This window comes from Stegostoma tigrinum, chromosome 43 (assembly GCF_030684315.1).
Source record: "Stegostoma tigrinum isolate sSteTig4 chromosome 43, sSteTig4.hap1, whole genome shotgun sequence".
NCBI lineage: Eukaryota > Metazoa > Chordata > Chondrichthyes > Orectolobiformes > Stegostomatidae > Stegostoma > Stegostoma tigrinum.
Window position 1 is genome coordinate 9,769,563 of NC_081396.1, and position 25,838 is coordinate 9,795,400.

Here is a 25,838-nt window from a genome sequence, read left to right on the forward strand (position 1 = left end):
TGAAATGGTTGACAATATTTAAATACACGTTTTGAACTGTAAACGGCAGAGTGCCTCTGAGTCTGACTCAGAAACCACTCCCACATATGTGGTACAAGCTCGAATATATATGCCTTGCTGTGCAGCATCCGGGTCTGAAGACTTGATCTTTGCACGACCCATGTCAAAGTCCAATGTGACTCTACCTCAGAACCCAGTGTCTGGGAGGTGCAGTGTCCCAGCCGATAAATTTTCAGAAACTTTATCAGCAGATTATATTCACAACAAAAAGCAGTCTGTTTCAATCCCAGAATTTCTCTGCCCAGGCATTCTTCAGGGGAAATATTTCTAGTCAATCCATTCAGATGTGTTACGACATACCTCTGGAGCAGGTGGGATTCAAACCCAGGCCTTCTAACCCAGAGGGAGAGTTCCTCAGGGTAGTGTCTTGGGTTAACCATCTTCACCTGCTTCATCACTGATCTTCCCTCCATCAAAAGGTCACAGTGGGAATCTTCGCTGATGATTGCAGAACATTGAACAACACTTGCAACTCCTCTGATGCTGATGTAGGGCATGTGTATGTAGCAGCATCCAGTGCCATGCAATGACCGTCTCCAACAAGATAGAAGCCTACGTCTTGCGCCTTGTGTTGTTGAATCCCCCACTATCAACATCCTGGTGTTTAGCATGGACCAGAACCTGAACTGGAGTAACCATACAAATATTACAAGAGCAGGGCAGAGGCTAGAAATCCTGCAGCGAATAACTTGTGTTCTGGCTCCCCAAAGTCTGTAAATGTTGGTGTGTTCGCCGAGCTGGGAGTTTTGATAGCAGATGTTTCACCCCCTTACTAGGTGACAGGAGCTTCCTATGAAACACTGTCCTGTGCTGGTTCAAATTTATATGGTTTGGTTTTTGCATTGCTGTGCATTGTATTGGTCAGTATATCTGGTCTAATTCAAAGTGTTTGTTAATGGAATCCACAGATGAATGCCAAGTCTCCAAGAATTCCCTGACTTGTCTTCTGTTTGGCTTCTCCAATGATAGAAGTGTTGTCCCACCGCGCTGAGAATGTCATCTCATAAGGAGATGAAATGTTTACTGTCAAACCTCCCAGCTCGGCAAACACACCAGCACCCGAGCCACAAGTCTTCACTCAAGCCCTGATCCCCAAAGTCTGTCCACAAGGCAAAAATCAACTGTGTTATGCGATACACCCCACTTGTCTGGATGAGTGCAGCTTCAGTAACACTCAAGAAGCTTGACTGGGGCAAAACAGTCCTTTTGATTGCCCACCATCTTCAATATTCACTTGCTTCACTACTCACGCAGAGTCACAGCACAGTGTATCATCTACAAAATAAATAACACCAGCTCAAAAAAGACTCATTCAGACATACAGCTTGGAAACAGACCATTCAGTCCAACTTGTCTGTGTCAACAAGAAAACCCATTCTGACCTAGTCCTATTTGCCAACATTTGGCCCATATCCCTTTAAACCCTTCTTGTCCATATACCTAACTAGATGCCTTTTCAATATTATGTTTGTACCAGCCTCTACCAGTTCCTCCTGCAGCTTATCCCATACACGCACCACCTTCTACATGAAAGTGTTACCACTCAGGTCCTTTTTAATTCTTTCCCTTCTCACCTTAAACGAATGCTCTCTCGTATTGGACTCCCCCGCGCTCGGAAAAAAGAGTCAGCCATTCACCCAATCCATGTCCCTCATAATTTTATCAACTACCAAAAGGTCACTCTTCAGCCTATTCATCTTCTTTCTATAATGCAAACCCTCCAGATCTGGCAACATCCCTGTAAATCTTTTCTGCACTCTCTCAAGTTTAACAACATCCTTCCTCCAGAACGATGACCAGAATTGCATGCAGTATTCTAAAAGTGGCCTCACAAATGTCCTGAATAGCTGCAATATGATCTCCCAATTCCTATTCTCAATGTTTCGAACGATGAAGGCAAGCGTGCCAAACACTTTCTTCACCGCCAGTCTATCTGTGACTCCACTTTCAAGGAACTATGTACCTTTACCCCAAGATCTCTCTGTTTGGCAACATTCCCAAGGGCCCTAACATTAACTGAATACATCCTGCCTTGATTTGCCTTTTCAAAATGCAATGCCTCACATTTATCTAAATTAAACTCTATCTGCCACTCCTCAGCCCAGTGGCCCATCGGTTCAAGGTCCTGTTGTGCTCTGAGATTATCTTCTTCACTGCACAATATATTTTGGTTTCATCTGCAAACTTATTAACCAGATAATAATCTTTCAATTTGGCACTTTACTACATTTCAGATTTAATATGGAATCCAAAAATTCCTGCAGCAACAGAGAATTGTCAGAACCTGGTACATTTGAACCGAAAACGTGTTGTAATTTGTTGTTATATTTATACTGTGTCTGCTCATCTTAGATTCCCTGCCAGTGGAAATATTTCCTTTCTAACTGCTCACTCAGCTGCCACTCATAACCCAATCTTTGATTCAAAATCACCACCTCGTCTTTGAATCCCAGAGAATCCTCCTCTCACAGCACAGCGATGTATTTGAGCAGAAAGGACAGGAAGAGGCAATAAACAATGAATGGTATAACTCTAGGGTGTGTGCAGGGACTGAGGGACTTGGGTTTCATGTACACAGATCTTTGAATGTAACAGGGTTTATTAATCAGTCAGGCTTTGCAAATGGGGCTTCAAGAATAAAAATAGTTATGTTAAAGTTCTTTGTAGGCCACAGTTCAAGTATTGTGCTGACTTCTGGTCATCACATTTTAAAAAAGGCCAAAAGAGAACTATCTACGCGGATTTAGGAAAGGAAAATGACAGTTGATTTGATTGAGGTACAATATTTATGACGGGTTTAAACAAAATTGAGAAAGATAATCAGTTCCCATTAGCTTAATGTGCAGAGACTAGGGACAGATCGAAGTGATGACAACACTGAGTTTTAATGCCCTGTGACTTGCTGCCTTTGAGGGAAGAGAAAGTGGTCAATGATTGATTTCAAAATGAAATTTAATCAGTGTTTGAGGAAAATCACAGGCAAAAAAACAGGGTTAGACCACAAGAATGGGGCAGACTGGATGACTGTAGAGACATTGCATGGATTTATTAGCCTCCTCTGTTACATACTAGTTCCATGATTCTTTTGAATGATCTCATCTTCTAAACTGAACTTTGGAGTTCAGTTAGCACTTAGGGAAGTTTGTGCTCCACTTCTTCTGAGGCCATTAGTTCATCCGTTAAGTGGTGGCCCAGAAAATGAACTTGTTTCCACACTACATGCAGCTGAAGGGCCTCTCCTTGGTGTGAATTCACTGGTGCAATATGAGGTAGCTTGTTGTACTAAGTCCCTTCCTGCACAGTGAACAAGTGTGACTGCGTTGATGGATTTCCAGTTTGGATGGATAACTGAATCCTTTGTTACAATCTGCACACTTCCATGATTTCTTCATAGTGCAGAAACTCTGTCCACAGAGAACTTGTTTCTGGTCTCTTTAGACTGTTAACAATGCAATATGGTTTTCAGGCCGTGTGACTGGTTAAAACTCTTTTTGCAGTCAATTTACTGGGAGATGCCCACTGAGGTGGATATGCATCTCTGTACTTCACCAGTCACACTGATGTTTGAAATCTTTTCCTTCAGACACTATAGATAAGAATTTCTACTTCCATATTTAAAGATAGATGATATTCAGATCTGAGTCTCACTTCTATGAAAGGATAAAATAATTTACAAATGCCATCACTGTAATTACATGATGGAAATTCTGAAAACAATTGCAGTTTGCAGGGAGATAGCAAGAACTGTAGATCTTGGAGTCAGAGATAACACAGTGCAGAGCTGGAAGAACATAGCAGCCAAGAGGAGCTGGAAAGTTGACATTTCAGGTTAGGACCCTTCTTCAGAAATTTGAAGGAGGAAGGGTGCTCAGAAATAAATAGAGGATGAGTGGGGCTGGGGAAGGATCTCTATTCCTTTCATGCTCCCCCAAAGCTGAAAATCTCCATCCCTCTTCACTAGGCTGAAATCCAAACCAATCTCCACTAATCTCTAACAAACATAAAACAAAATGCAGGAGAAACTCTATCGCTGGGCACTATCTGTGGAGAGAGAGAGAAACATAGTTGGCATTTTGTGTCCCGTATGATTTCTTCAGAACTCCACCATTTCGTTCCACCACTTACAGTCTTTGGCCCAACCGCCACTCTCTACGTGGCTTCAGTGTTCTCCAGCTCAAGTCTGCAGACTGAGGAGCAAATTAATGAATCTGATTCTGGGTGAGGGGTCTATTGGCAGGTGTTTATAAAGCCTATCCACCCTCCTCCAAGGGTTTCCTTCGTGGCCAGAGATCAGAGCCTTATTGATTTGCCCCCACAGTGGAATCCCCTATTTATTGTCCCTCCTTCCCTGTCCCAGGATAGGGAGCATTGAGATCCCTGTGTGCAAATCATTTCGAGTTCACATCCTGTAAAGTCAATTCATGAAACAAAAACAAATCGCTGTCAATTCAGGATGGAAATTGAGAAGAAACCGACGTAAGTCTCGATCTGAGTTTATATTTGCAGGTTCTCTCCTTTCAGCCCCTTAGCGAGAGGACAGCAGCACATGCACCCTGCTGAACACTCTCCCCAGAGCCCTGGCCTCATCCCGCAGCTTGTTTACCGATTTGGTTGAAACCAGGAGCTACTCATTCGGATCCGTAATGCTCCACAATGCTGACTCCCCCGCCTACCAAGCAATCACCACCTCCTTCATCCATCAGTTTCGTATTGCCCCGCCCCTCATTCGCCGCAACTGGTTGAAGGACCATCACTGACCTTCAGTCCTCCAGCCCCGCCCCTCCCCCTCGCCGAATGGCTGGAGGATAGCGGTGATAATAGGAACTGCAGATGTTGGAGAATCCAAGATAACAAAGTGTGACGCTGGATGAACACAGCAGGACAAGCAGCATCTCAGGAGCACAAAAGCTGACGTTTCGGGCCGAGACCCTTCATCAGAGAGGTTGGAGGATAGCGGCCGGCGTTGTCCTCCAGCCCCGCCCCTCATCCACTCCGATTGGTTGGAGCATCAGAGTTGCCCTCCAGCTCACGTTTCCATCCTCCTATTCGTCGAAAGCTGCCGTCAATCATTCGGGTCGCCAACGTGATCCGGCGTCCGTGGAGGGAAGCTGCAGACCGCGGGGTCCAGAGCCTAAAGTCACGCTTAGAGCATTATTCCTGCTTCCGTCGATATCTGTACGGGATCGCCCATTCAAGACAGAAATGAGAAATTTGTTCTCAGAGGGGTGTTTTCCGTGGAGCAGAGAAGACTGATTTGATTTGAATTGATTTGATTTAGTTTTGTCACATGCATCTGAATACAGTGGGAAGTTGTGTTTTGCGTGCAGTACAGGCAGATCATAACATACAAGGACATTTCGATTGTAGGTTGTTTAAACGGAGCAAGGAGTCCAAGGTTACGGCTGCACAGGAGGTGCACGAAAGCATGATCAACATTAGACTGGAAATTAGAGAGATCCATCCTGCAGTCTAATATAGGCAGGGAAGAAGTTGTCCTCAAACCTATTGGTACGTGTGTTTAACCCTCTGTATCTTCTGGCTGATGGAAAAGGTTTGAAAGGAGTCTATCCCAGGTGGGAGGGAGATAGTAAGAACTACAGATGCTTGAGAATCTGAGACAACAAGGTGTAGAGCTGGATGAGCACAGCAGGCCAAGCAGCATCAGAGGAGCAGGAAGGCCAATGTTTCGAGCCTCGACCCTTCATCAGAAATGGGGGAGGGGAAGAGGGTTCTGAAATAAATAGGGAGAGAGGGGAGATGGATCAGAGATGGTCAAAGGAGAAGATAGGTGGAGAGGAGACAGACAAGTCAAAGAGGCAGGGATGGAACCAGTGAAGTTGAGTGTAATTGGGGTCGTAGGGAGGAAATAGGTCAGTCCAGGGATGCCGACAGGTCAAGGGTGTGGGATGAAGTTAGTAGCCCCACCCCTATCTCCTACCTACTAACGTCATCCTGCCCCCTTGACCTGTCCGTCCTCCCTGGACTGACCTATTTCCTTACTACATTCCCACCGACATCACCTTTACTGGCTCCAACCCCACTTCTTTGTCCGGTCTGTATCCTCTCCACCGATCTTCTCCTCTATCCATCTTCTTTCTGCCTCTGCCTCTCTCCCTATTTATTTCGGAAACCCCTTCTCCTCCCCCATTTCTGAAGAAGGATCGAGGCCCAAAACGTCAGCCTTCCTGCTCTTCTGATGCTGCTTGGCCTGCTGTGTTCATCCAGCTCTACACCTTGTTATCCCAGGTGGGAGGGATCTGTGATGATGTTGACGGCCTTTCCGCAGCTCCAGTAATTGTAGATGGAGATCGTGGGTGGGGGAGTTAGTTTGTGTGATGGTCTGGGCTGTATTCACAACTTCTGCACTTTCTCACAGTCCTGCGCAGAGCGGTTGCTGTACCAAGCCTTGATGCACCCAGATACAATGCTTTCTATGGTGCATCTGTAAATGGTGGTGAGGGTCCTAATGGACATGCCAAATTTCCTGAGCCTCCTGAGGAGCAGGAGGCATTGTTGTGCCTTCTTGACTGTCGCATTTACGTACGAGGACCAGGACAGATTGTTGGTTATCGTCACTCTTGGGAAGATGCCGCTTTCAACCCTGTCCACCTCAGCTCCATTGTTGTAGATAGGGGGCATGTCTACCCCCCATCTTCTTGAAGTCAAGTTCTTTCATTTTGCTGACATTGAGGGAGAGTTTGTTATCTTTCCACCATGACACCAAGCATTCAATCTCCTTCCCATGTTCTGACTTGTCATTGTTTGAAATCCGGCCTAGGAAGGTGGTGTTGTCAGTGAATGTATAGATGGCATTTGGACCACACAGTCGCAAGTGCACAGGGAGTACAGTAGGGGCCTGAGTCCGCATCCTTGCGAGTATCTTGAGGATTACCTACAGGAAATGCTATTATCTATCTTCACTGATTGCAGTCTGTGGGTCAGGAAGCTGAGGAACCCGTTGCAGAGGGTGGATCTAACAGGGACACGATTAGAGTGTAAAAAATTATAAATGCATAGATAGGGTAGACAAAAAAAACACCTCCCATTGGTGAAAAGATCAATGACCAGGGGCCTAAATTTAACAGAAAGGGCAGGAGGGGATACACCCAGACGATGGTAGAGGCAGAAACTAAGTGGTGAAGGGCAAAGGGCCTTTTTCTGTTCTGGAGACTCCGCTAAATCTATAGTGAATAGATAGTGAATCTGTGGAATTCTTTAGCACAGAAGGCTCTTGAGGCTAGGTTAAGAAGTGTATTCAAGGCTGAGATAGACATTTTTAATGAGCAAGGAAATTGTGGGTTATGGGGGAAAAGTACCGGAGAGTGAAGTTGAGGGTGATCAAATCAGCCTCTACCTCATTAAATGGTGGAGCAGACTCACAATTTGAGTGGCCTCCTTCTGCTGCTCTCACAGCCACTCAGTCTTTCTTGCTCTCTTTCCCCGGGCTCACTTTTTGCTGCGGGGGGATTGGAGAACTTTTTAGCATTTTCTAGCCCCCATCCCCGAAGAGGAACAAGTCTTCGATGGATTTGTTTCAATCCACTTGTAGATGGGTTGGATGCAAGTACGTACAGGTCCAATGATTAATTCATCATCGTTGAAGTTACTACTGAAATACTTTACCTGCTGGGGCTCAGTGGATTACAGCTCAATTTGGTCAATGCTTTCTTATACTCATTGAACGGACCTAGGATTGGGAGCAGGTGAATTATGTTCCAGTGGCTGGCAGGGGCATGGGCCGAATAGAGTCTGCCAGTGTTCTCTCATTCTGTGATTTTATCTAAGCAACAACAGTATGAGCATTGGGACTGCAGTCATGGTCAAATGTTTATGGATTTGACACCGACCCCTTGCAGAGTCACATTTTCTAGACTGCTCGGCGTGTTGTTCACAACTTTAAACATACGGCTGCACATTCAATTTATCCGGCACTTGCCACACAAACATTTTACTTTTGTGCACCTGCTCACATTTACCATGCCTGCGGCAGAAACTGTGTGGTAGCATCACTGAGCATTCTGAGACACTAATATTCCACTTTCTGTGGAAGGAAGGTGTTCAAATCCCACAGCTGCTGTAGTTCCAGTTAGTTCACCTTCAGAACATGTCAGAGGTTATGGCAGCATTTGCGAAGATAAATCATGTTAACGTTTCAAGTCTGGCATGATTCTTCTTCAGAACCGAAGGGTATTGGTAAATAGGTTTCTTTTTGTGCTTTTGATGGAGGCAGAGAAGAGCAAGAGGGTATATAACAATTTGGTGCATCTGGCTAGAGTTGGAATGAATTAGGGAACCTCGCATAGAACCTGCTTATGACACCAATAATGTGCGCATCACACAGTGCCAAGGAGTGACAGAAAATTTATACCATTACCTCCTGATGTTTAATGGCACTCGCATCACAAACTGCCCACTATCAATGTTCAGGCATTGCCGATGACCGGAAATTGAACTGGGTCAGCCTTATACGTACTGTGGTTGTAAGATTGGGAATTCTGTAGCCGGAGCTCACCTCCTGCTTCATTGTTTGAGTGAAATTTGGCAAGGGATGCAGAGAATGAGATTGTGTGTGTGTGTATGAATGTGTGCATGGGTGCATGCATGTGTGTGAGTTGGTGTGCACATAAACAACCGTGTGTACAAGTGTATGTAAGAGTTGGTTTGAGCATAAGCGACTGTGTGTACAAGTGTGTATAGGAGTGAGAGTGAGCAAAAATGTGTGTGTGTGTGACTATTTCTGAGAGCATTTGTGAGAGAGTATGAGAGTTGGTGTGAGTTTATAAGAGTGAGCGTGATGCTCTGAGGACCTGGGTTGGAATCCTGTCATGGCAGACAGTGAAATTTGAATTCAGTTAATATCGGGAATTAAAAATCTAATGATGACCATGAATTCATTGCCGATTGTTGGAAAAACCCATCTGACTCACTCATGCCCTTTAGGGAAGGAAACTGCCATCCTTGCTTGGTCAGACCCACACCAATGTGGTTGACTGTTAATTGGGCAATTATGGACGGACAATAAATTCTAGCCTAGCCAGCAATGCTCTCATGCCATGAATGAATTTTTAAAAAACACTAAATGGTTAAATGTTAAACCAGGTACAAGAACAGAAAAGTTTTGAATTTGGGGCTGGAATTCCTTGATCACAGAATTGGGGGAAATGTGTCAAAAGCTGTTTTCATTTATACATTTTTGCTTTTGTAGAAATGTAAATTTGTTTTGCAGAAGTAGGATATGGAACATTCTGTTAGAAAAGTTATACAGGTTTCCAATAAATAAGAGACAAATTCCAGAATTTGTTTAAAGTCATTGCCCTGAGATAATTAAATATTTCAGCAGTGTCTGACTAACTTTGCAAACTTAAAATAAGCAGAGCAATAGGAATATACAAAAGATAATGTGTCAGGTCAACCTCTGAATTGTAGGCATGAAGCCTCGTTCAAAATTTGTCACAGAGTTTTAATTTGGAACGAGGCTTGTTTTACCCCAAAAGCAGAAATTTATAAAATTCCACACTCTCCTAAGTGGCTTCAAATTTTGCGTTGTCTAAACATAAAAAGAAACGCATCGGCATTTAAACAAACCTCCTGGTATGTTTGTTTGTGTGTGTGTGTTTGTGTCTGACAGTGAGGAGTGGGATGGAAAGTCAGGGAGAGAGAGAGTAACTGAGAAAGACAGAAGTTTAGACAGGATGAGAATAAATATCTGTATCCAGGTGCAGCATCTTGGCCAGGTGAGCAGCTCTGACAACATGCATCAAGCACCAGGCATAAATCCACAATCCCACTCACATACACACACACACATACACACTCGCAGGCTCACATACACATGCACACACACAATCTCTCACACACGGATAAGTACACGTACTCAGTGACGTACACTGTCTCACACACAGAGACAGTCACACAGATAAATCCACATTACACTATGGTTTAAACAGACACATCACTCAGTGATGGACCCTGTCTGTCTGTCTCACACACACAGACACAGACTTAAACGTATCAATGAGTGTACAGTGACACAGACTCACCATAAGACATTAACATACCTTTGATGGCACAGTGGTTAGCACTGCTGCCTCACCGCCAGGGACCCGAGGCCATGTCCAGCCTTGGGTATCTGTGTCTAGTTTGCACCTTCTCCCTGTCTCTGTGTGGATTTCCTCCAGGTGCTCCCATTTCCCCCCACAGTTGTATGGTCTAGGTGGATTAGCCACAATAAACTGCCCTGTAGTGTCCCGGGATATACATGTTAGGTGGATTAGCCGTGGGAATTGCAGGTTTATGGGGAATTGGCGGGTGGAAGGTCTTGGTCTGGGTGGGATGGGTTTGGAGGGTCAGTACAGACTTGATGGGTTGAAAGGCCTCTTTCCGCAGTTTCCAAAATGTAGCTCTTCACATTAATCTTAGATTAAACTCCACACTCAATCCATCAGGTCAAGGTCCCATTGTACTCTGAAGTAACCTTTTTACTGTGCACTCTACCACCAATTTTGGTGTCATCTGCAAACCTACTAACTCTAGCTGGTTAGTAACTTCTGTCTTCATTTCCAGAACCTGGGCCAACAGGTGTGTTTTTTTTCCCTTTTTGCTTCGAAAATGCTTCATCTCTGCAGAAAAGTTACCAGGATTTTATTCTGAAGAATAGGCAATTTCTGGTTATCGGCTAATTAATCACGTCATTATTGGTCAGTACACTGAGTACAGGAGTTGGGAGGTCATGTTGTGGCTGTACAGAATATTAGTTAGGCCACTTTTGGAATACTATGTTCAGTTCTGGCCTCCCTGCTATAGGAAAGATGTTGTTAAACTTGAAGGGGTTCAGAAAAGATTTACAAGCATGTTGCCAGAGTTGGAGGGTTTGAGATAATGGCAGAGGCTAAATAGGCTGGGGCTGTTTTCCGTAGAGCATCAGAGGCTGTAGGGTTCTGGTTTGCAATGAGTTATTTCCCAGATCCCAGGTTCTAGACGCAGGACTTATTTGGGGAATGTGAAATGAAGAGGCAGTAGACAGGTGCTTCAGGACAAAAGAATCTCTGCATTTATTTAAATACCAAAAGTACGTATAATACAAGAAAGCTGCGTAAATGCAATAAACAAGGAAATTGACACAATTAATTACACAAAGAACTATCACACGCATTATTAGCTATATAAAAACTATTAAAACCTTATCTCATTGACACAGAGAAAACAACAGTTTTAATTACAGTCTTCATTCAGAATTCCTATCCTGGAATGCCAACGCACTGTCACCATCACCTTCCCATCACTGCTAGCTAGATCAGAAATATGCGGCCTCAGGAGTTTAAGCTCACCACTGACAAACACTGTTTTGAAGTGCACCTGACTATTCCCACTTGCCATCGGCTCTCTTGGTTCAGAATGGGCCTGTGTCTGGTAGCTCTTGTCCAGGAACGTCTGATTGCCTTTTGCTATCTGGTGTCTTTTGTTGCGATGAGGACCTTGGTTTGGCTCTCTGTTCGGCCTCTGTGTTTCTTGGTTCCCAAGCTGCTTGTTGTGGGTGGAAGCCTGTGGGGTAACTGTTTGTACAGAAGCTCTGTGTTGAAAAAGTCTCTCTCTCAGGTGAGATTGGGGCTAGCAGTTATACAGTCCATGAGCTCCCATTAACTTCCCACAAATCTGTAGTTTTCACTGAGCTTCCATGTTCTTTTCTGAAGTTAATTGACTTTCCGGTGGTTAGGGTATGTGTGAATGTGTTTTGATCAGTATATCTGTAGGTCTGATATACTACCTACGCTGTGTAGTCTGAGGTGTAAGAGCTGTTTTGAGCTAGGGTCTGTGATAATGGGAACTGCAGATGCTGGAGAATCCAAGATAACAAAGTGTGGAGCTGGATGAACACAGCAGGACAAGCAGCATCTCAGGAGCAGAAAAGCTGACGTTTCGGGCCTAGACCCTTCATCAGAGAGGGGGATGCAGAGAGGGAACTGGAATAAATAGGGAGAGAGGGGGAAACAGACCAAGGATGGAGAGAAAAGAAGATAGGTAGTTGCAGTGGGGGAGAAGGATGCCTAACCTGAATAAGTTACCCTCCTCCCTCTGGACCAACCTCAGGGAATCTCTCTCCCACTGCAACTACCTATCTTCTTTTCTCTCCATCTTCTCTCTGCCTCCCCCTCTCTCCATATTTATTTCAGAACCCTCTCCCCCTCCCCCTCTCTGATGAAGGGTCTAAGCCCGAAACATCAGCTTTTGTGCTCCTGAGATGCTGCTTGGCCTGCTGTGTTCATCCAGCTCCACACTTTGTTATCTTGAGCTAGGGTCTGTTGGTTTTAGAACATAGAACAGTACAGCACAGAACAGGCCCTTCTTGGTTGATAGTTTTTTTTAGAGAAATGTAAATTGGGATTCCAGACTGAACAATAGTCCCAGACAGGCAATTTGCATTCCCAGGCCATCCCAGCTTTCATTTTGTTCTTAGAAGTTTTGAAAAATAAAGGCTTTCGGCCAGTATTTTAATTATTGGGGATTTTTGCTCGATCTTTCAACGCTGAGGGGAGATCTGTCAGAAGTTTATAAAATCATGATGGGCATGGAAAAGCCATGGTCTTTTTCCCAGGGTAGGGGAATCCAAAACTAGAGGGCACACGTTTAAGGTGAGATGGAAGAGATTTAAAAGGGACCTTAGGGGCAACTTTATCATGCAGAAGATGGTGCGTGGATGGAATGAACTGCCAGAGGAATTTGTGGTATCTGGTACAATTACACTATTTAAAAGATACCTGGATTGGTGTAAGAATAGGTAGGGTCTAAATAGATATGGACTAAATGCTGGCAAATGGGATGAGATTAATTTAACATATCTGGTTGGTATGGACGAGTTGGACCCAAAGGTCTGTTTCCATGCTGTATATCTCTATGAGTCTATAATTACTGGAGAGACTCAGCAGGTCTGGCAGCATCTGTGGAGAGAGAAACAGTGCTAACGTTTCGGGTCTAGTAACCCCTTTTTTTTGTTATTTTCTGGAAACAGAGGATAGAAGCTGACTGCATCTCCCATCCGTTGGATCCCCTGTTGAAAATGTGCTCTCTCATCTCTGTTAACAAAGTGTGAAGTTGGATGAACACAGCAGGCCAAGCAGCATCTCAGGAGCACAAAAGCTGACGTTTCGGGCCTAGACCCTTCATTAGAGACCCTCTCTGATGAAGGGTCTGGGCCCGAAACGTCACTTTTATGCTCCTGAGATGCTGCTTGGCCTGCTGTGTTCATCCAACTTCACACGTTGTTATCTTGGATTCTCCAGCATCTGCAGTTGCCATTATCTCTCTCATCTCTGTGCTCACTGAACAACGCTGACAGCCCATCAAGTAACATGCTGTTTTTAAAATTCTCATCCTTATTTTCAATCCCTCCATGGCCTTGGCAGTCTTTATCCCTGTAATCTCCTTGATCCCCACAGAAATCCAAGATCTTTGGAACTTCTCTAATTCTGCTGCCTTGTGGATTCCCAGTCAAATTGCTGCAGCATCGGTGAGCTGTGTAAATTTCTCCCGACACTTCTCCCCCCTCTCTTTCTCACTGTCATCCTTTAGAATAAAGCAGTTTGACAAAACGTTGGATGAACTGGCCTGACATGTTGTTGGCCACAACGCCCTGTTGTAAAAGGCTCCTTTGAAACCCCCAGTTCTTTCATGGCGCAAAACACACTATGCAAATATAAATTGCTGTTGTGGGCTTTAAGCAGACAATCTCTCATTTTTAAACGCCCTCTTTGTTTCATTTGCACTAGAGAAGGCTTCAAAACTGATGTGGGAATAGTTTGAGATGGTGAAAGTGTGTTCACCCCCACGGGGAACTGAACTACATTGGCACCCACAACGGGAGACACCCAGAAAGTCAGGGTCCCGTCAACTCAGTTTACTATTGTTCTATTCCAGACTGCAAAGATCCTGAATGCAAACAAATAAATGGACATTAGAAAACAAACAGGTCTTTGTCGAGATAAAAGGTGTGGAGCTGGATGAACACAGCAGGCCAAGCAGCATCAGAGGAGCAGGAAAGCTGACATTTTGGGCCTAGCCCCTTCTTCAGAAAAAAATCTTTGCAGACTTTTTTTTGTCTTGAAGCAGGAACTCATTTAAAATCTGCACCATGAAAAAACAGACAGTCGGATTTGAACCTGCGCAGGGAAATCCGAATGGATTTTCCTAATCTGTTACCTTCACCACTCAACCGCAACTAACGTAGCAGGTGCTGCTTGTAGCGTTTAGATATTTCAGTTGTTCCTGTTTGTTCCATCATCCCAACACATCCGAGTCACTCATTGATTTCTCTTCCTGTTGTTGATAGTCCTACCAAACTGGGACTGACGGAGAGAGAAGACATTTTGAGTCCAGTATGAATCTCCTTTCGGCACAAGAGTTTTTTGGACTTAAAATGTTAACATTTTCTTTCTCTTCACTGATCCAGCCTGTATCATTTTTCATTCGCAGATTTCCAGCTCTAACCGTTTCGGGTACCATCGTACAATCAAGGGCCTGTATTACTGCAAATTTTATTGCCAAATGTTTCATTACTCGAAAGGCAGTGACATTGGACCCTTCTGTCAGTTTTGAGGTACTTTTAATTTCAATTACATTGATCAGTGAGAGAAAGGGCAGGGAGGTGAACAAAACAATGAACTACACTGTGCACTGAAGGATTGTTTCTGGGAGTTCAGACTTTCTCGCTCCGCAGATACTGCCTGACCTGCTGACTTTCTCCAGCAATTCCTGTTCTCGTTTCAGAACAATAGCATCTGCAGTTCTTCGTTTTATTTCAATTTCTTGATGTTGTTTTGAAGTAAGACCTCTTTCATAGCTAATGAAAACCAAAAGAACTGCGGATACTGAAAATCAGGAACAAAAATAGATGTTGCTGGAAAAGCTCAGCAGGTCTGGCAGCATCTGTGAAGAAAAAAAAATCAGAGTTAACGTTTTGGGTCTGGTGACTCTTGCTCAGTCACCGGACCCGAAACATTAACTTTGATTTTTTCCTTCACAGATACTGCCAGATCTGCTGAGGTTCTCCAGCAACTTTGTTTTTGCTCGTGCATATCCACATGTAGGAACATTGTAGGTCTCGGAAAAGACAATGAAAGAAAGACTTTGCAGCATGGAATAAGTTGACCGAAGGTCGATGTCAGAATATTCAGATTTTTACATTGAGTCCATAACCACAGAGACATCCAAATTGTCACATCCAGAAGGAACTTGCTTATGGCCAAGTGTTTAAGGCTATAGCTCATAATCCATTGGGGTTTCCCATGTAAGTTTTACGCATGCCAACTATTGAGGTGGATAGATAGAGTAAACAGGAATGACCTTCTGCCCTTGATCAATTACCATTCGAAGTAATGGGCAGGAGATTGAAAGGAAAGTGAGGTGGAAAAGGGGAAAAGGGTGGGAATCTGGAACTCTCTGCCTGAAATGGTGGAAGAGGCTGAAACAATGATCATTTTCAAGAAGTATTCAGATACGCGCTTGCGATACCAAGTCAGTCAATGTTGTGGGCCAAGCACTCAGAAATGGAATTTAAAAACTTATGTGCTTTTTTTCTGACTGGTGCAGACATTGATTCTTTCAATGCAGAAAGGCCCTTTGGCTCATCGAGTCTGCACCAATATAACCTTGTCCCATACCCTTGAATTTTATCATATTTGAAATGCTCATCCAAATTTTTTTTTAAGTTTGTAAGGTTTACAGGCTCCACTATTTTCCCAGGCATTATATTCCAGATTCCCATGACCCTATGAAAAAGTTTTTCCACTCTGAATCTCCAGGCCCTTACCCTAAAAATAAGTCCTCTCGTGATGAACCCCTCAGTCAAGGGGAACGGCCGCTCTCTATTCATCCTGTCCATACCCTTCATAACCTTATACACCTCAATCATGTCCTCTCTACTGTAAAGAATACAATCCAAGCCTCTCTAGTCTCTCCTTGTAGCTCAATAGTTCCATCCCAGGCGACATTCTGGTGAATCTCCTCTGTATCCTCTCTAATGCTATCACATCTTTCCTGTGGTGAAATGACCAGAACTGCACACAGTACTCCAGCTGTGGCCTGACCAACACTGTACAACTCCAACATTATCTCCTTGCTCTTATACTTCATGTCTCGAATGATGGCCTATTCTATGCTGTTGACCGCTATGATCAGCAGCTTTCAAATCAGTTTGTTAAGTGGGTGAATCATAAAATCATAGCAACCCGACAGAACATATAGAGGCCATTCAGTCCATTGGATTTACACTGACCGTCTGAAGGGCATCCCCCTTCAACCCTGTAACCCCGCATTTACCATGGCTAATTCACCTGCAGACAATTTAACACGGCCTGTCCACCCAACCTGCACATTTCTGGGCTCTGGGAAGAAACCAGAGCACCTGGCAGAAATTCACACAGACATGGGGAGAACGTGCAAACTGCACATAAACAGTCACCTAAGGTTAGAATTGAACCCAGGTCCTTGGTGCTGTGCTGCCCCTAACTTCCATAGAATCCCTACAGTGTGGAAGCAGGCCATTTGGCCCATCGCGTTCACACCGACCCTCTGTTGAGTCTCCCACACACCCCCATCTTCTCTACCTTATTTCTGTAACCCTGCATTTCTATTAGCCAATTCACTTAACACACACATGTTTGGATTTTAGGAGGAAACTGAATCACCCAGAGGAAACCCAGGGAGAATGTGAAAACTCCAGACAGTTGCCCGAGGGTGAATTGAACCTGGCGTTGTAAGGTAGCAGTTCTAACCACTGAACAACTGTGTCGCCCGTGAAGTGACAGGAGAAGTTGTAGGTGTTGAATTTGCAATCTCCTGATCTCTAAGTCAGATACATTATCCATTTCACCACTGGACCAACAGGCACAGCTAACACTTGACTCATATCCGGAGAGTTGTGGTATTAAGAGGGATATGGGAGGAAGTGGGAACATTCACAAGCTTGATAACCAGCTAAATTAATCAAAGCAGTGAATTTCACTGGCAAACAAACCACATTTGCCATCGGGTCCTTGCTTCACTGACCCTCACCAACTTTAACAGATGCATCAGAGAAAGTATTTTATCAGGGTGCATCACGGCTTGGTACAGCAACTGCTCAGCCCAGGACCATAAGAAACTACAGGAAGTTATGTCTACAGGCCAGACCATCGCAGAAGCCAACTTCGCACCGATGGAATGGACGCCAACGTCATTAAAGATCCTTCCCAGTAATGCTCTCCTCCAACCTCTTCCTGTCAGGCAGAAGATACAGAAGCTTGAACACATGCACCAACAGGTTCAAGAACAGCTTCGTCCCTGCTATTGTTCGACTGCTGAATGAATCTCTCTAACTTCAAATAATGTTGATCTTGCTTTGTGCTCCTCCTGTGCAGCCATAACCTTCTTTGCCTCACTGTGTCTAAATACCCCATGATCTGTCTGTTTATTATCATCTGTCTGTACGGCTCACAAAACAAAATTTTTCACAATACTAAGGTACACATGACTACAATAAATTCAATCACTATTGCCTTTTTCTCTGCTGGGAATTTCCGCCATTTTCTTCACAGTCACTGCGGCATTTTATAAACCACTCCAGTGGACCGTACTTTGAAACTTTCAGTCATAGTCTCTTCAAGTAAAGACACTGAACAAATTTTGTGAGTGGCTCCTGATCATTTCTAGCTCTGGGCTCTGCAATCTGATGAGGTGAACAACACCTTTATTTGTGATAGCCCTTCATGTGCCTCAAATCTGGTCCCTGTCAGCATCGGCCTCTTTTGTACCTTCCTGCAGGACATTTACCGAACAACATCGGATTGTCGCAAACAGAAATTGCTGGAAAACGTCTGCAGGTCTGGCACCATCTGTGGAGAGAAAGCAGTGTTAACCTCTCCAGTCCAGTGATGAAAACAACAGAGGTGACATCGGGAAAGGTGAAAGGCAATGATTGTTTCTCTGGAATGAGAGGTGACTGCAAACCTAGTGATGCCAGGATTAACAAAGGTGCTACAGGCTACGTTTTAGTGTTTACGCAGAGACCCAGAATATTAGATGCCGCGCAGATATGGTCTCCTTAGCTAAAGAAGTATGTTCTGGCTATGAAGGGAGTGCAACAAAGCTTTTCTCGACTGATTCCTGGGATGGCAGGACTTACATACGAACAGAGACTGAATGATTTGGAATTATATTCACTGGAGTTTAGAAGCACAAATTGAAGAACTCCCTACACCGTGGAGCAGGCCATTCAGCCTATGGGCTCCACACCAACCCTCTGAGTAGCATCCGTTCCACAGTGCCACCCATGTCTGAAGAGGGTATGTAATAGAAACCCATAAAATTCTGGTGTAAATGCATGAAGGATGTCCCCTATGACCACGGAGTCCCGAACCAGGGATCACAGTTTAAGGATATGAGGTGGCACAGTGACTGAGTGGTTAACATTGCTGCCTCACAGTGCCAGGGATCTGGGTTCAATCCCAGCTTTGGGTGACTTGTGGAGTTTATATATTCTTCCCCCGTCTGTGTTGGTTTCCTTCCGCAGGCTGAAGATTGTTAGCCGTAGTAAATGTAGGATAGTGTTGCGGTGAGCCTGTGGAATTCTCTGCTATGCAAAGTTGTTAAGACCAAACCAAACCATTGAATGTTTTCAAGATGGAGTTGGACATGGTTCTTCATGCTAAAGGGATCGAAATGTACGGGGAAAGAGCAGGAGCAAACTACTGAGTTGGATTATCTGCCATGATTATATTGAATAATGGTGGCGGAACCCGGAAGATATATGACGTTAACTGTTCCATGCTGAACAAATTGCAAAGATGATCAAATCAGTCGCATTTCACATTTCATTGAAAGGCAGGGCTGGCTCGATGGGCTGAATGGCCTATTTCAGTTCCCATATCTTGCGGTCAATGGTAATTAGATAGACCACGCCCTACCATCGCGCAGCCGCGTTGGGGGGAAGCCGGCACGGTTGGAGACTGCGCAGTGGCTTATCTTTTCTGGAGTATGCGCAGTACGACGTGTGCAGTGCGGAGCCCGAAGGCGGTCATTTCGGCTCCGTCATCGGTGAGAGAAAAAAAAGACATCAAACCAGGAGAGAGCTGGAGGCAATCGAGTGGGAGGGGAGGCTTCGTAAATATAGAGCGGATGGAACAAATTCCGAATAAGATACTCGCGGTCCCGCATTAACCGTGAATCTGTGGGGCCGTCCGTTGGGCGACGTGCCTGGGTAATGGTGGCCATATTTGTAAAGGAGGAGCGGGGTGAATGGGCAGCAGTGCGCATGTGCAGATATCCCTAGGCCAGCAGACTAAACATTGAGAATGTCTTTCCTCGACTGACTGGCAATGGACCTTACAAACTCCTTGTACATGGGTGAAGAGGGGATGATTCATACGCAACAAATGCAAAGCAAAAAAGAGATGTTGCAGAGAGTGCCTGGATAAAGGTCAGTTACGGGACGTGGGAACGGTGTAGGCTATTCAGCCCCTCCATCCATTTCTGCCATTCAAGGAGTTGATAGCTGATGTGTGGCCTGGCTCCACATACTTTTCCTTTGGCTCACATCACTTACTAAATTGCTGTGCTCAGCAAAAAAAATAAATCTATCACTGATCTAAAGTTGATCTTTCTTTCACAAACGATACTAGATGCGAGTTCCAAACACCTCCCACCGTTTGTGTGTAGAAGTGCTTCCTCACCTCCCTCTTGAATGGTCCTAAAATTTCAGACGATGCTACGGTTCCACCACCCCCCCCCCCCCCCCGTTTCTGGAATCCCCAACTTGTGGAAAAGGTATATCTATCTAGTTTTCTTATTAATATCCTGAAAACTTAAATCAGAACACACTATAATCTTCTAAATTCAAGACAAAATTTGCCTAATTTGTATTATCTCTCCTCACAACTTAATCCTGACGTCCGGGCGTCATTCGAGGAAATCTACATTGTACTCTGTCCAAGGCTAGTGTATTGTTCCTAAGATGTGGTGCCCAGAGCTGCTCACAGTGCTCCAAGCACGGCCTAACCAGAGCTTTATGTGACTGCCGCAAATTGTTGCATCCTTGCACTCAGTTTCTCTATGTATAAAGGCCAACATTCTGTTTGCTTTCTTGATTATTTTCTGCTCCTGTCTGTGCCAATTTAAAGAAGTATGCACCCAATCCCACAAGTCTCTTTGGGTATCCACTGCATTTAACTTCATGCCATCAGGCAGCATCTAACGAGAAAGAAAGTGTCCGTGTTTTGAATGATGAACAGGTATTGGAGTTGAAAAGCTCTGATTTCCTCTATATGGATGCTGTTGGACCTGCTACATTTTTTCTAGTACTTTCTGTTTACATTTCAGATCTCCAGTATTTGCAGTGTCTTGTTTTCTTTCAAGTGAAATGTTGCTTTCTTCTGAATTTCTGCAGAATAGTCGTGGAAGATGGAATACAGTTGGAAACTCAAGCTAAGTGTCAAATCAAGATATGACAGAGTTCCTCAATTCATCAGAGTATGAATAACATCAAGTTTGGAACATTTTGGTGAAAAGATTTGTCTTCTCTGCCTGTGGACAAGACTTCAGCTCAGTGTAAGAATAATTAATTGGTGGGAAGTCAACTTCAATGGGGTATGAATGATTCTGACCCAGATGTTTTGGAATCAAAACTGTAGCTGAAAAATGGACCACCTTTAAAGAAGAAATAGTGCTGACATGGTCAAGGTAAATTCCTATGAAAGGGACCGATTGGGCAAATAAATCCAAGACTTCCTAGATGACAAGGCAGAGAAAAATTATGATGGAAAAGGAAAATGTGCTTGTTACAAATATCCAATTGATAATTCAACTGTGAACCAAGCAGAATTTGGAAGGTTTCTTGGGCAATTGATTCAGCAAACAACCGTAACAAAGAGAGAATATATAAAAAGACTGGAAGCTAACATAGGAGTGAATCAAAATGTGTCCAACAGGCATATAACTGACAAAAAGGTGGTAAAGGGAGTGGTCAATCTAAATGTGAACTGAAAAGTATGCTGAGTTATCGGGGTTTTTTTTATTCCTTCACGGGATGACTGTGTCGCTGGCTAGGCAGCATTTGTTGCCCTTTCCTAATTGTCCAGATAAGAGTCAACCACATTTGCTTGGACCTGGAGTCAGATGTTGGCGAGACCAGGTAAAAATGGCAGTTTCCATCCCTTCAAAGTATTGGCAAAGATCTGTAGCTCGGGTTGTGGGTGAGGTTGTTGACTTGCTCACCGAGCTGGCTCGTTCTTGTTCAGACGTTTTGCCACCGTGCTAGGTGACATCAACAGTGGAGCCTTCGATGAAGCGATGTTATTCTACTCTGCTTGAAATTTACACTGCCTGGTCTGTTATGGTCAGTAGTGTCATTTCCAGTTTTGATCTGTATGGTTTTGTAAATGGGTTACAGTTATATATGTTTGAATTATGTATGGGTGGAGAACCATGCCTCTAGATATTCCCATGCATTTCTATGTTTAGCTTGGGCTACTATAGTTATCTTGTCCCAGTTAAACCGATGGCCTTCATTGTCAGAATGCACAAATATTAAAGAGAGTTCATCATGCCGTTAGCTGATGGTCATGTATTCTGATGGCTAGTTTCCCTCCTATCTGTCTGATGTAATGTTTGTGGCAGTTGTTGCATCGTATTTTGTAAACCACATTCATTCTGCATGTTGTGGAAATAGGGTCTTTAATCGTAGTAAGCATAACAAGGCTCCTAAGACCACTAGGAGTCACGGTGGGCCACAAGCTCACAGCAACTCTATGACTTACAAAGATTAAAGATCCGATTCCCACATCCTGGTTTACAATACCGTGCAATGACTGCCACAAACATTACATGGCAGACAGGAAGGAAACTAGCCATCAGAATACATGACCATCAGCAAAACAGAAAGATGAACTCTCCTTAATATCTGTACATTTAGACAACAAAGGCCATACGTTTAACTGCGACAAGGTAACCATTGTAGCCCAAGCCAAATAAAGCCATGCCTGGGAATTCCTAGAGGCATGGTTCTCCAGCCATACTTCAGTCAACAAACATGTAGAATTGGACCCCATCTATTAACCCATACAGATGAAAATCGGAAATGACACTACTCACCATAACAGACTGGACAGTATAAATTCCAAGTGGAGTAGAATAACATCGCTTCATCGCAGGCTCCACTAATGATGTCACCTAGCACGGTGATGAAACATCAGAACAAAATCAAGCCAGCTCAGCAAGCAAGTCAACAACCTCAGTTTCCTTCTCTACTGGGTATTAGAGAACCAGATGGGTTCTTACAGCAATCGACAATGGATTCACTGTCATCATTAGACTGTTAATTCCAGATAGTATAGATTTTGTGTCTGACTTTATAAAGGAAAGCTATGCTACTCAGTCATAGAAAATAGGAGGAAATTAAGACACCTTCAGAGTATAAAATTGAACAGTGGACTGAATTGGATTGGCTGTATGTTAAAATTGATGAGACATCAAGACCACAGAGTCATACAGCACAGAAACAGATCGTTCAGTCCAACTCGTCTGCGTCAACCAGACATCCCAACCTAACATAGTCCCATTTGTTGGCATTTGGCCCAAATCCCTCTTAAATCCTTCCTATTCGTGTAACTGTCCACATGCCTTTTACACGTTACAATTGTAAATGCCTCCTCTGGCAGCTCGTTACATTCACTCACCACCCTCGAATTGAAATGCATTCAAGAGTTACTGAAAGTAGTCAGTGTGGAAATTGAAGAGGTGATAGCTATAATCTTCCAGGTTTTCTTGGATGCGTGTGTGGTGACTGAGGATGGAGAGTTACAGATGTTACACTTCTGTTCAATAGAGAAGGTAAAGACAAGCTCAGCAACAGGAGACCAGTCAATTCTTGATGGTGGGGAAGCTTCAAAAATCGAAAATTGAAGACAAATTGTGACTTCTGAGTGAGGTTAGAGCTCGTCCAATAAAAGGGACAGCATCAACTTGAATATGAAATTGACTGAGACATAGGAGATCACTGGTTAATGGATATTTGTCAGACTGAGGGAAGGTTAGTGGAGCTCCCCAGGGATCGCTATTAGGAATTCTGCTGTTTCTGATGCACATAAAGATCTGGTATACGCAGTGCAGTTTTAAATTTTGAAAAGTCTGCAGTGATCTCAGAAAGTTTGGCAGTTCCCCTTCCTGAAGGACATGAGTAATCCAGAATGGTTTCTGTAACAAAATAAAAACTGGAAGAGCTGCAGATGCTGTAAATTGGGAGCAAGTTGTTGGACAATCTCAGCAGGTCTGGCATCATCTGTGTAGAGTTTCAGTTCCAGTGACCCATGCTCAGAACAGCGTAAGGGTCACTAGAGCCGAAACATTTAACTCTGATTTCTCTTCACAGATGCTGCCAGGCCTGCTGAGCTTGCCCAGCAGCTGCTGTTTTCATTTCTGCAACAGTTCAGCAGCTTTCATCGCTACTTTACCCTCATGCCAGCCCGTCAGGTGCCCAGATTTATTCATCTCAATTTCACAACCTGTCTTCGTGTTTTTGTGGGCTCTTTCAAACATCCTTTTACCTGTTTTAATTCCATTTCAGAAGTTATACAGAAGGAAGGATTTACAGTTGGAAAACTGGCACCAAACATCTCACATGAATCTGATGGAGTCACCCAATTCATCACAATCTGACCATCAGTTCTTGAACATGGAAGAAAATATCTCTGATCACAGTGGAGACGAGCTGTACATATGTTCCGATTGTGGACAAAGCTTCCCCCAATCATCTGGCCTGTCGGAGCACAAATGCAGTCAGGTTGAAGAAAAGCTATTTGACCAAGAAGATTATCAGCACAGTCACACTGGAGCGAGGCCATTTACCTGCAACGTGTGTGGGAAGGGATTCACTCGGCCATCCCACCTGCATGCTCACTGGAGGGTTCACACTGAGGAGAGACCTTTTGAATGCCCAGACTGTGGTAAGTGCTTTAAAAGCTCCGGGGAACTGATGCGTCATCGGCGCGTTCACACAGACGAGAGACCGTTCAGGTGCTCTCACTGCGGGACTGGATTCAGACAATCGTCTCACCTCACCAAACACCAGAGAGTTCACACCGGGGAGAAGCCATTCATCTGCTCCGTGTGCGGGAAGGGGTTCAGTCACTCATTCAATCTGCTGACCCACCAGCGAGTTCACACTGGGGAGAGACCGTTTGCCTGCTTTGAGTGTGGTGAGGGATTTACTCAGTCTTCCAGCCTGATAAGACACCAGCAAATTCACAGTGGGGGCAGGCCATTCACCTGCTCCACGTGTAGGAAGGGATTTGCTCAGTTGTCCAATCTGCTGAAACACCAGCAGGTTCACACTGGGGAGAAATCCTTCACCTGCTCCAAATGCGGGAAGGGATTCACTTGGCTGTCCAACCTGCTGAAGCACCAGCGAGTTCACACCGGGGACACCTCTTTCACCTGCTCCAAGTGTGGTAAGGGTTTCACTCGTTCAGCTTCCCTGCTGCTACACCAGCGAGTGCATGCTGAAGAGCGATCGTTTACCTGCTCCGTGTGTGGGAAGGGATTCACTCGGCCGTCCCATCTGCAGGCTCACTTGCGGGTTCATACTAAGGAGAGACCTTTTGAATGCCCAGATTGTGGGACATGCTTTAAAAGCTCCGGGGAACTGATGCGCCATCGGCGCGTGCACACCGATGAGAGACCGTTCAGGTGCTCTCACTGCGGGCTGGGGTTCAGACAATCGTCTCACCTCACCAAACACCAGAGAGTTCACACGGGGGAGAAGCCGTTCATCTGCTCTGTGTGCGGGAAGGGGTTCACTCGATCGTGCAACTTGCTGAGACACCAGCGAGTTCACACTGGAGAGAGACCTTTTACCTGCTCCAAGTGTGGCAAGAGGTTCACTCAGTCATCCAGCGTGTTGAGACACCAGCGTGTTCACCAGTAACTGCAGTGGTATAGTTTTGTTGTTCTTCACATCCAGGATTGGACCACGTTTATTTTGACAGTTGGACTTGATTTCAGTTGACATTAATAATCCCTGTAACTAGCCTGGGGTTCAGTATTCTCAATGTAGATTAAATAAATCAGCTTTGTGTCTGACACAGTAATGAGTGATTGATGTCCTCTTTCTAACTGTTCCATTATTTGACTTTTTTTCCTCCTTTGTTAGTAGAAGTTAGCATTTTTATAGCACCTTTCACCATAAGATTTCGCACAATGCTTCACAGGCAATGTGGTTCTTCAGAAGTGTAATGATTTTTGTAACATAGGAAATGCAGTATGGGAAATGTGCCAATGAGCTCCCACAAATAGAAATATGGTTATAGTCAATTAGTCTTATTTAGTGATGGTTCAGTATGGAGTAGTTCACCAGCAAGAACTCCCCTGCCCTTTAGAATAACATCACAGGAACATTTACACCCAACAGGGAGGGAAGATGGGGCAATAGTTGAAAGTTTCATCTGAAAGTCAATATTTCTGTCAGTGAAGTGCTACCTCACTACTTTATCAGAATTTGATCCTATATTCCGGACATGAGTTCAAACTATTGCCTCCTGAGTGAGAGATGAGGTTGCAACCCCTGAGCTGACTGACACCCCATCCTTACTCTGGATTATTTCAGTTTCGAGGAATCCTGACTGTGCGGAATGAGGCTATTCAGCCTATTGACTCTGCACCGACCCTCCAAACAGCATCCTGCGCAGACCCATTTCCCTACCATATCTCAGTGACCCTGCATTTTACCAAGGCTAATTCACCTAATCTGCACATTTTTA

The 25,838-nt window shown here is 44.3% G+C and overlaps 1 protein-coding gene across 1 annotated transcript in view; it reads left to right on the forward strand.

Annotated features, from left to right (window-relative positions):
* The window catches only part of LOC125448995 (uncharacterized), a 100,794-nt gene that overhangs the window by 70,688 nt on the left and 4,268 nt on the right, over window positions 1-25,838 (forward strand). The window contains exons 26-31 of the mRNA XM_059641836.1: window positions 5,117-5,235; window positions 11,454-11,608; window positions 13,494-13,564; window positions 17,743-17,904; window positions 21,074-21,217; window positions 23,648-25,002. Of these exons, the coding sequence (XP_059497819.1) occupies window positions 5,117-5,235; window positions 11,454-11,608; window positions 13,494-13,564; window positions 17,743-17,904; window positions 21,074-21,217; window positions 23,648-25,002 (2,006 nt within the window). The remainder of the gene's footprint in view (window positions 1-5,116; window positions 5,236-11,453; window positions 11,609-13,493; window positions 13,565-17,742; window positions 17,905-21,073; window positions 21,218-23,647; window positions 25,003-25,838) is intronic.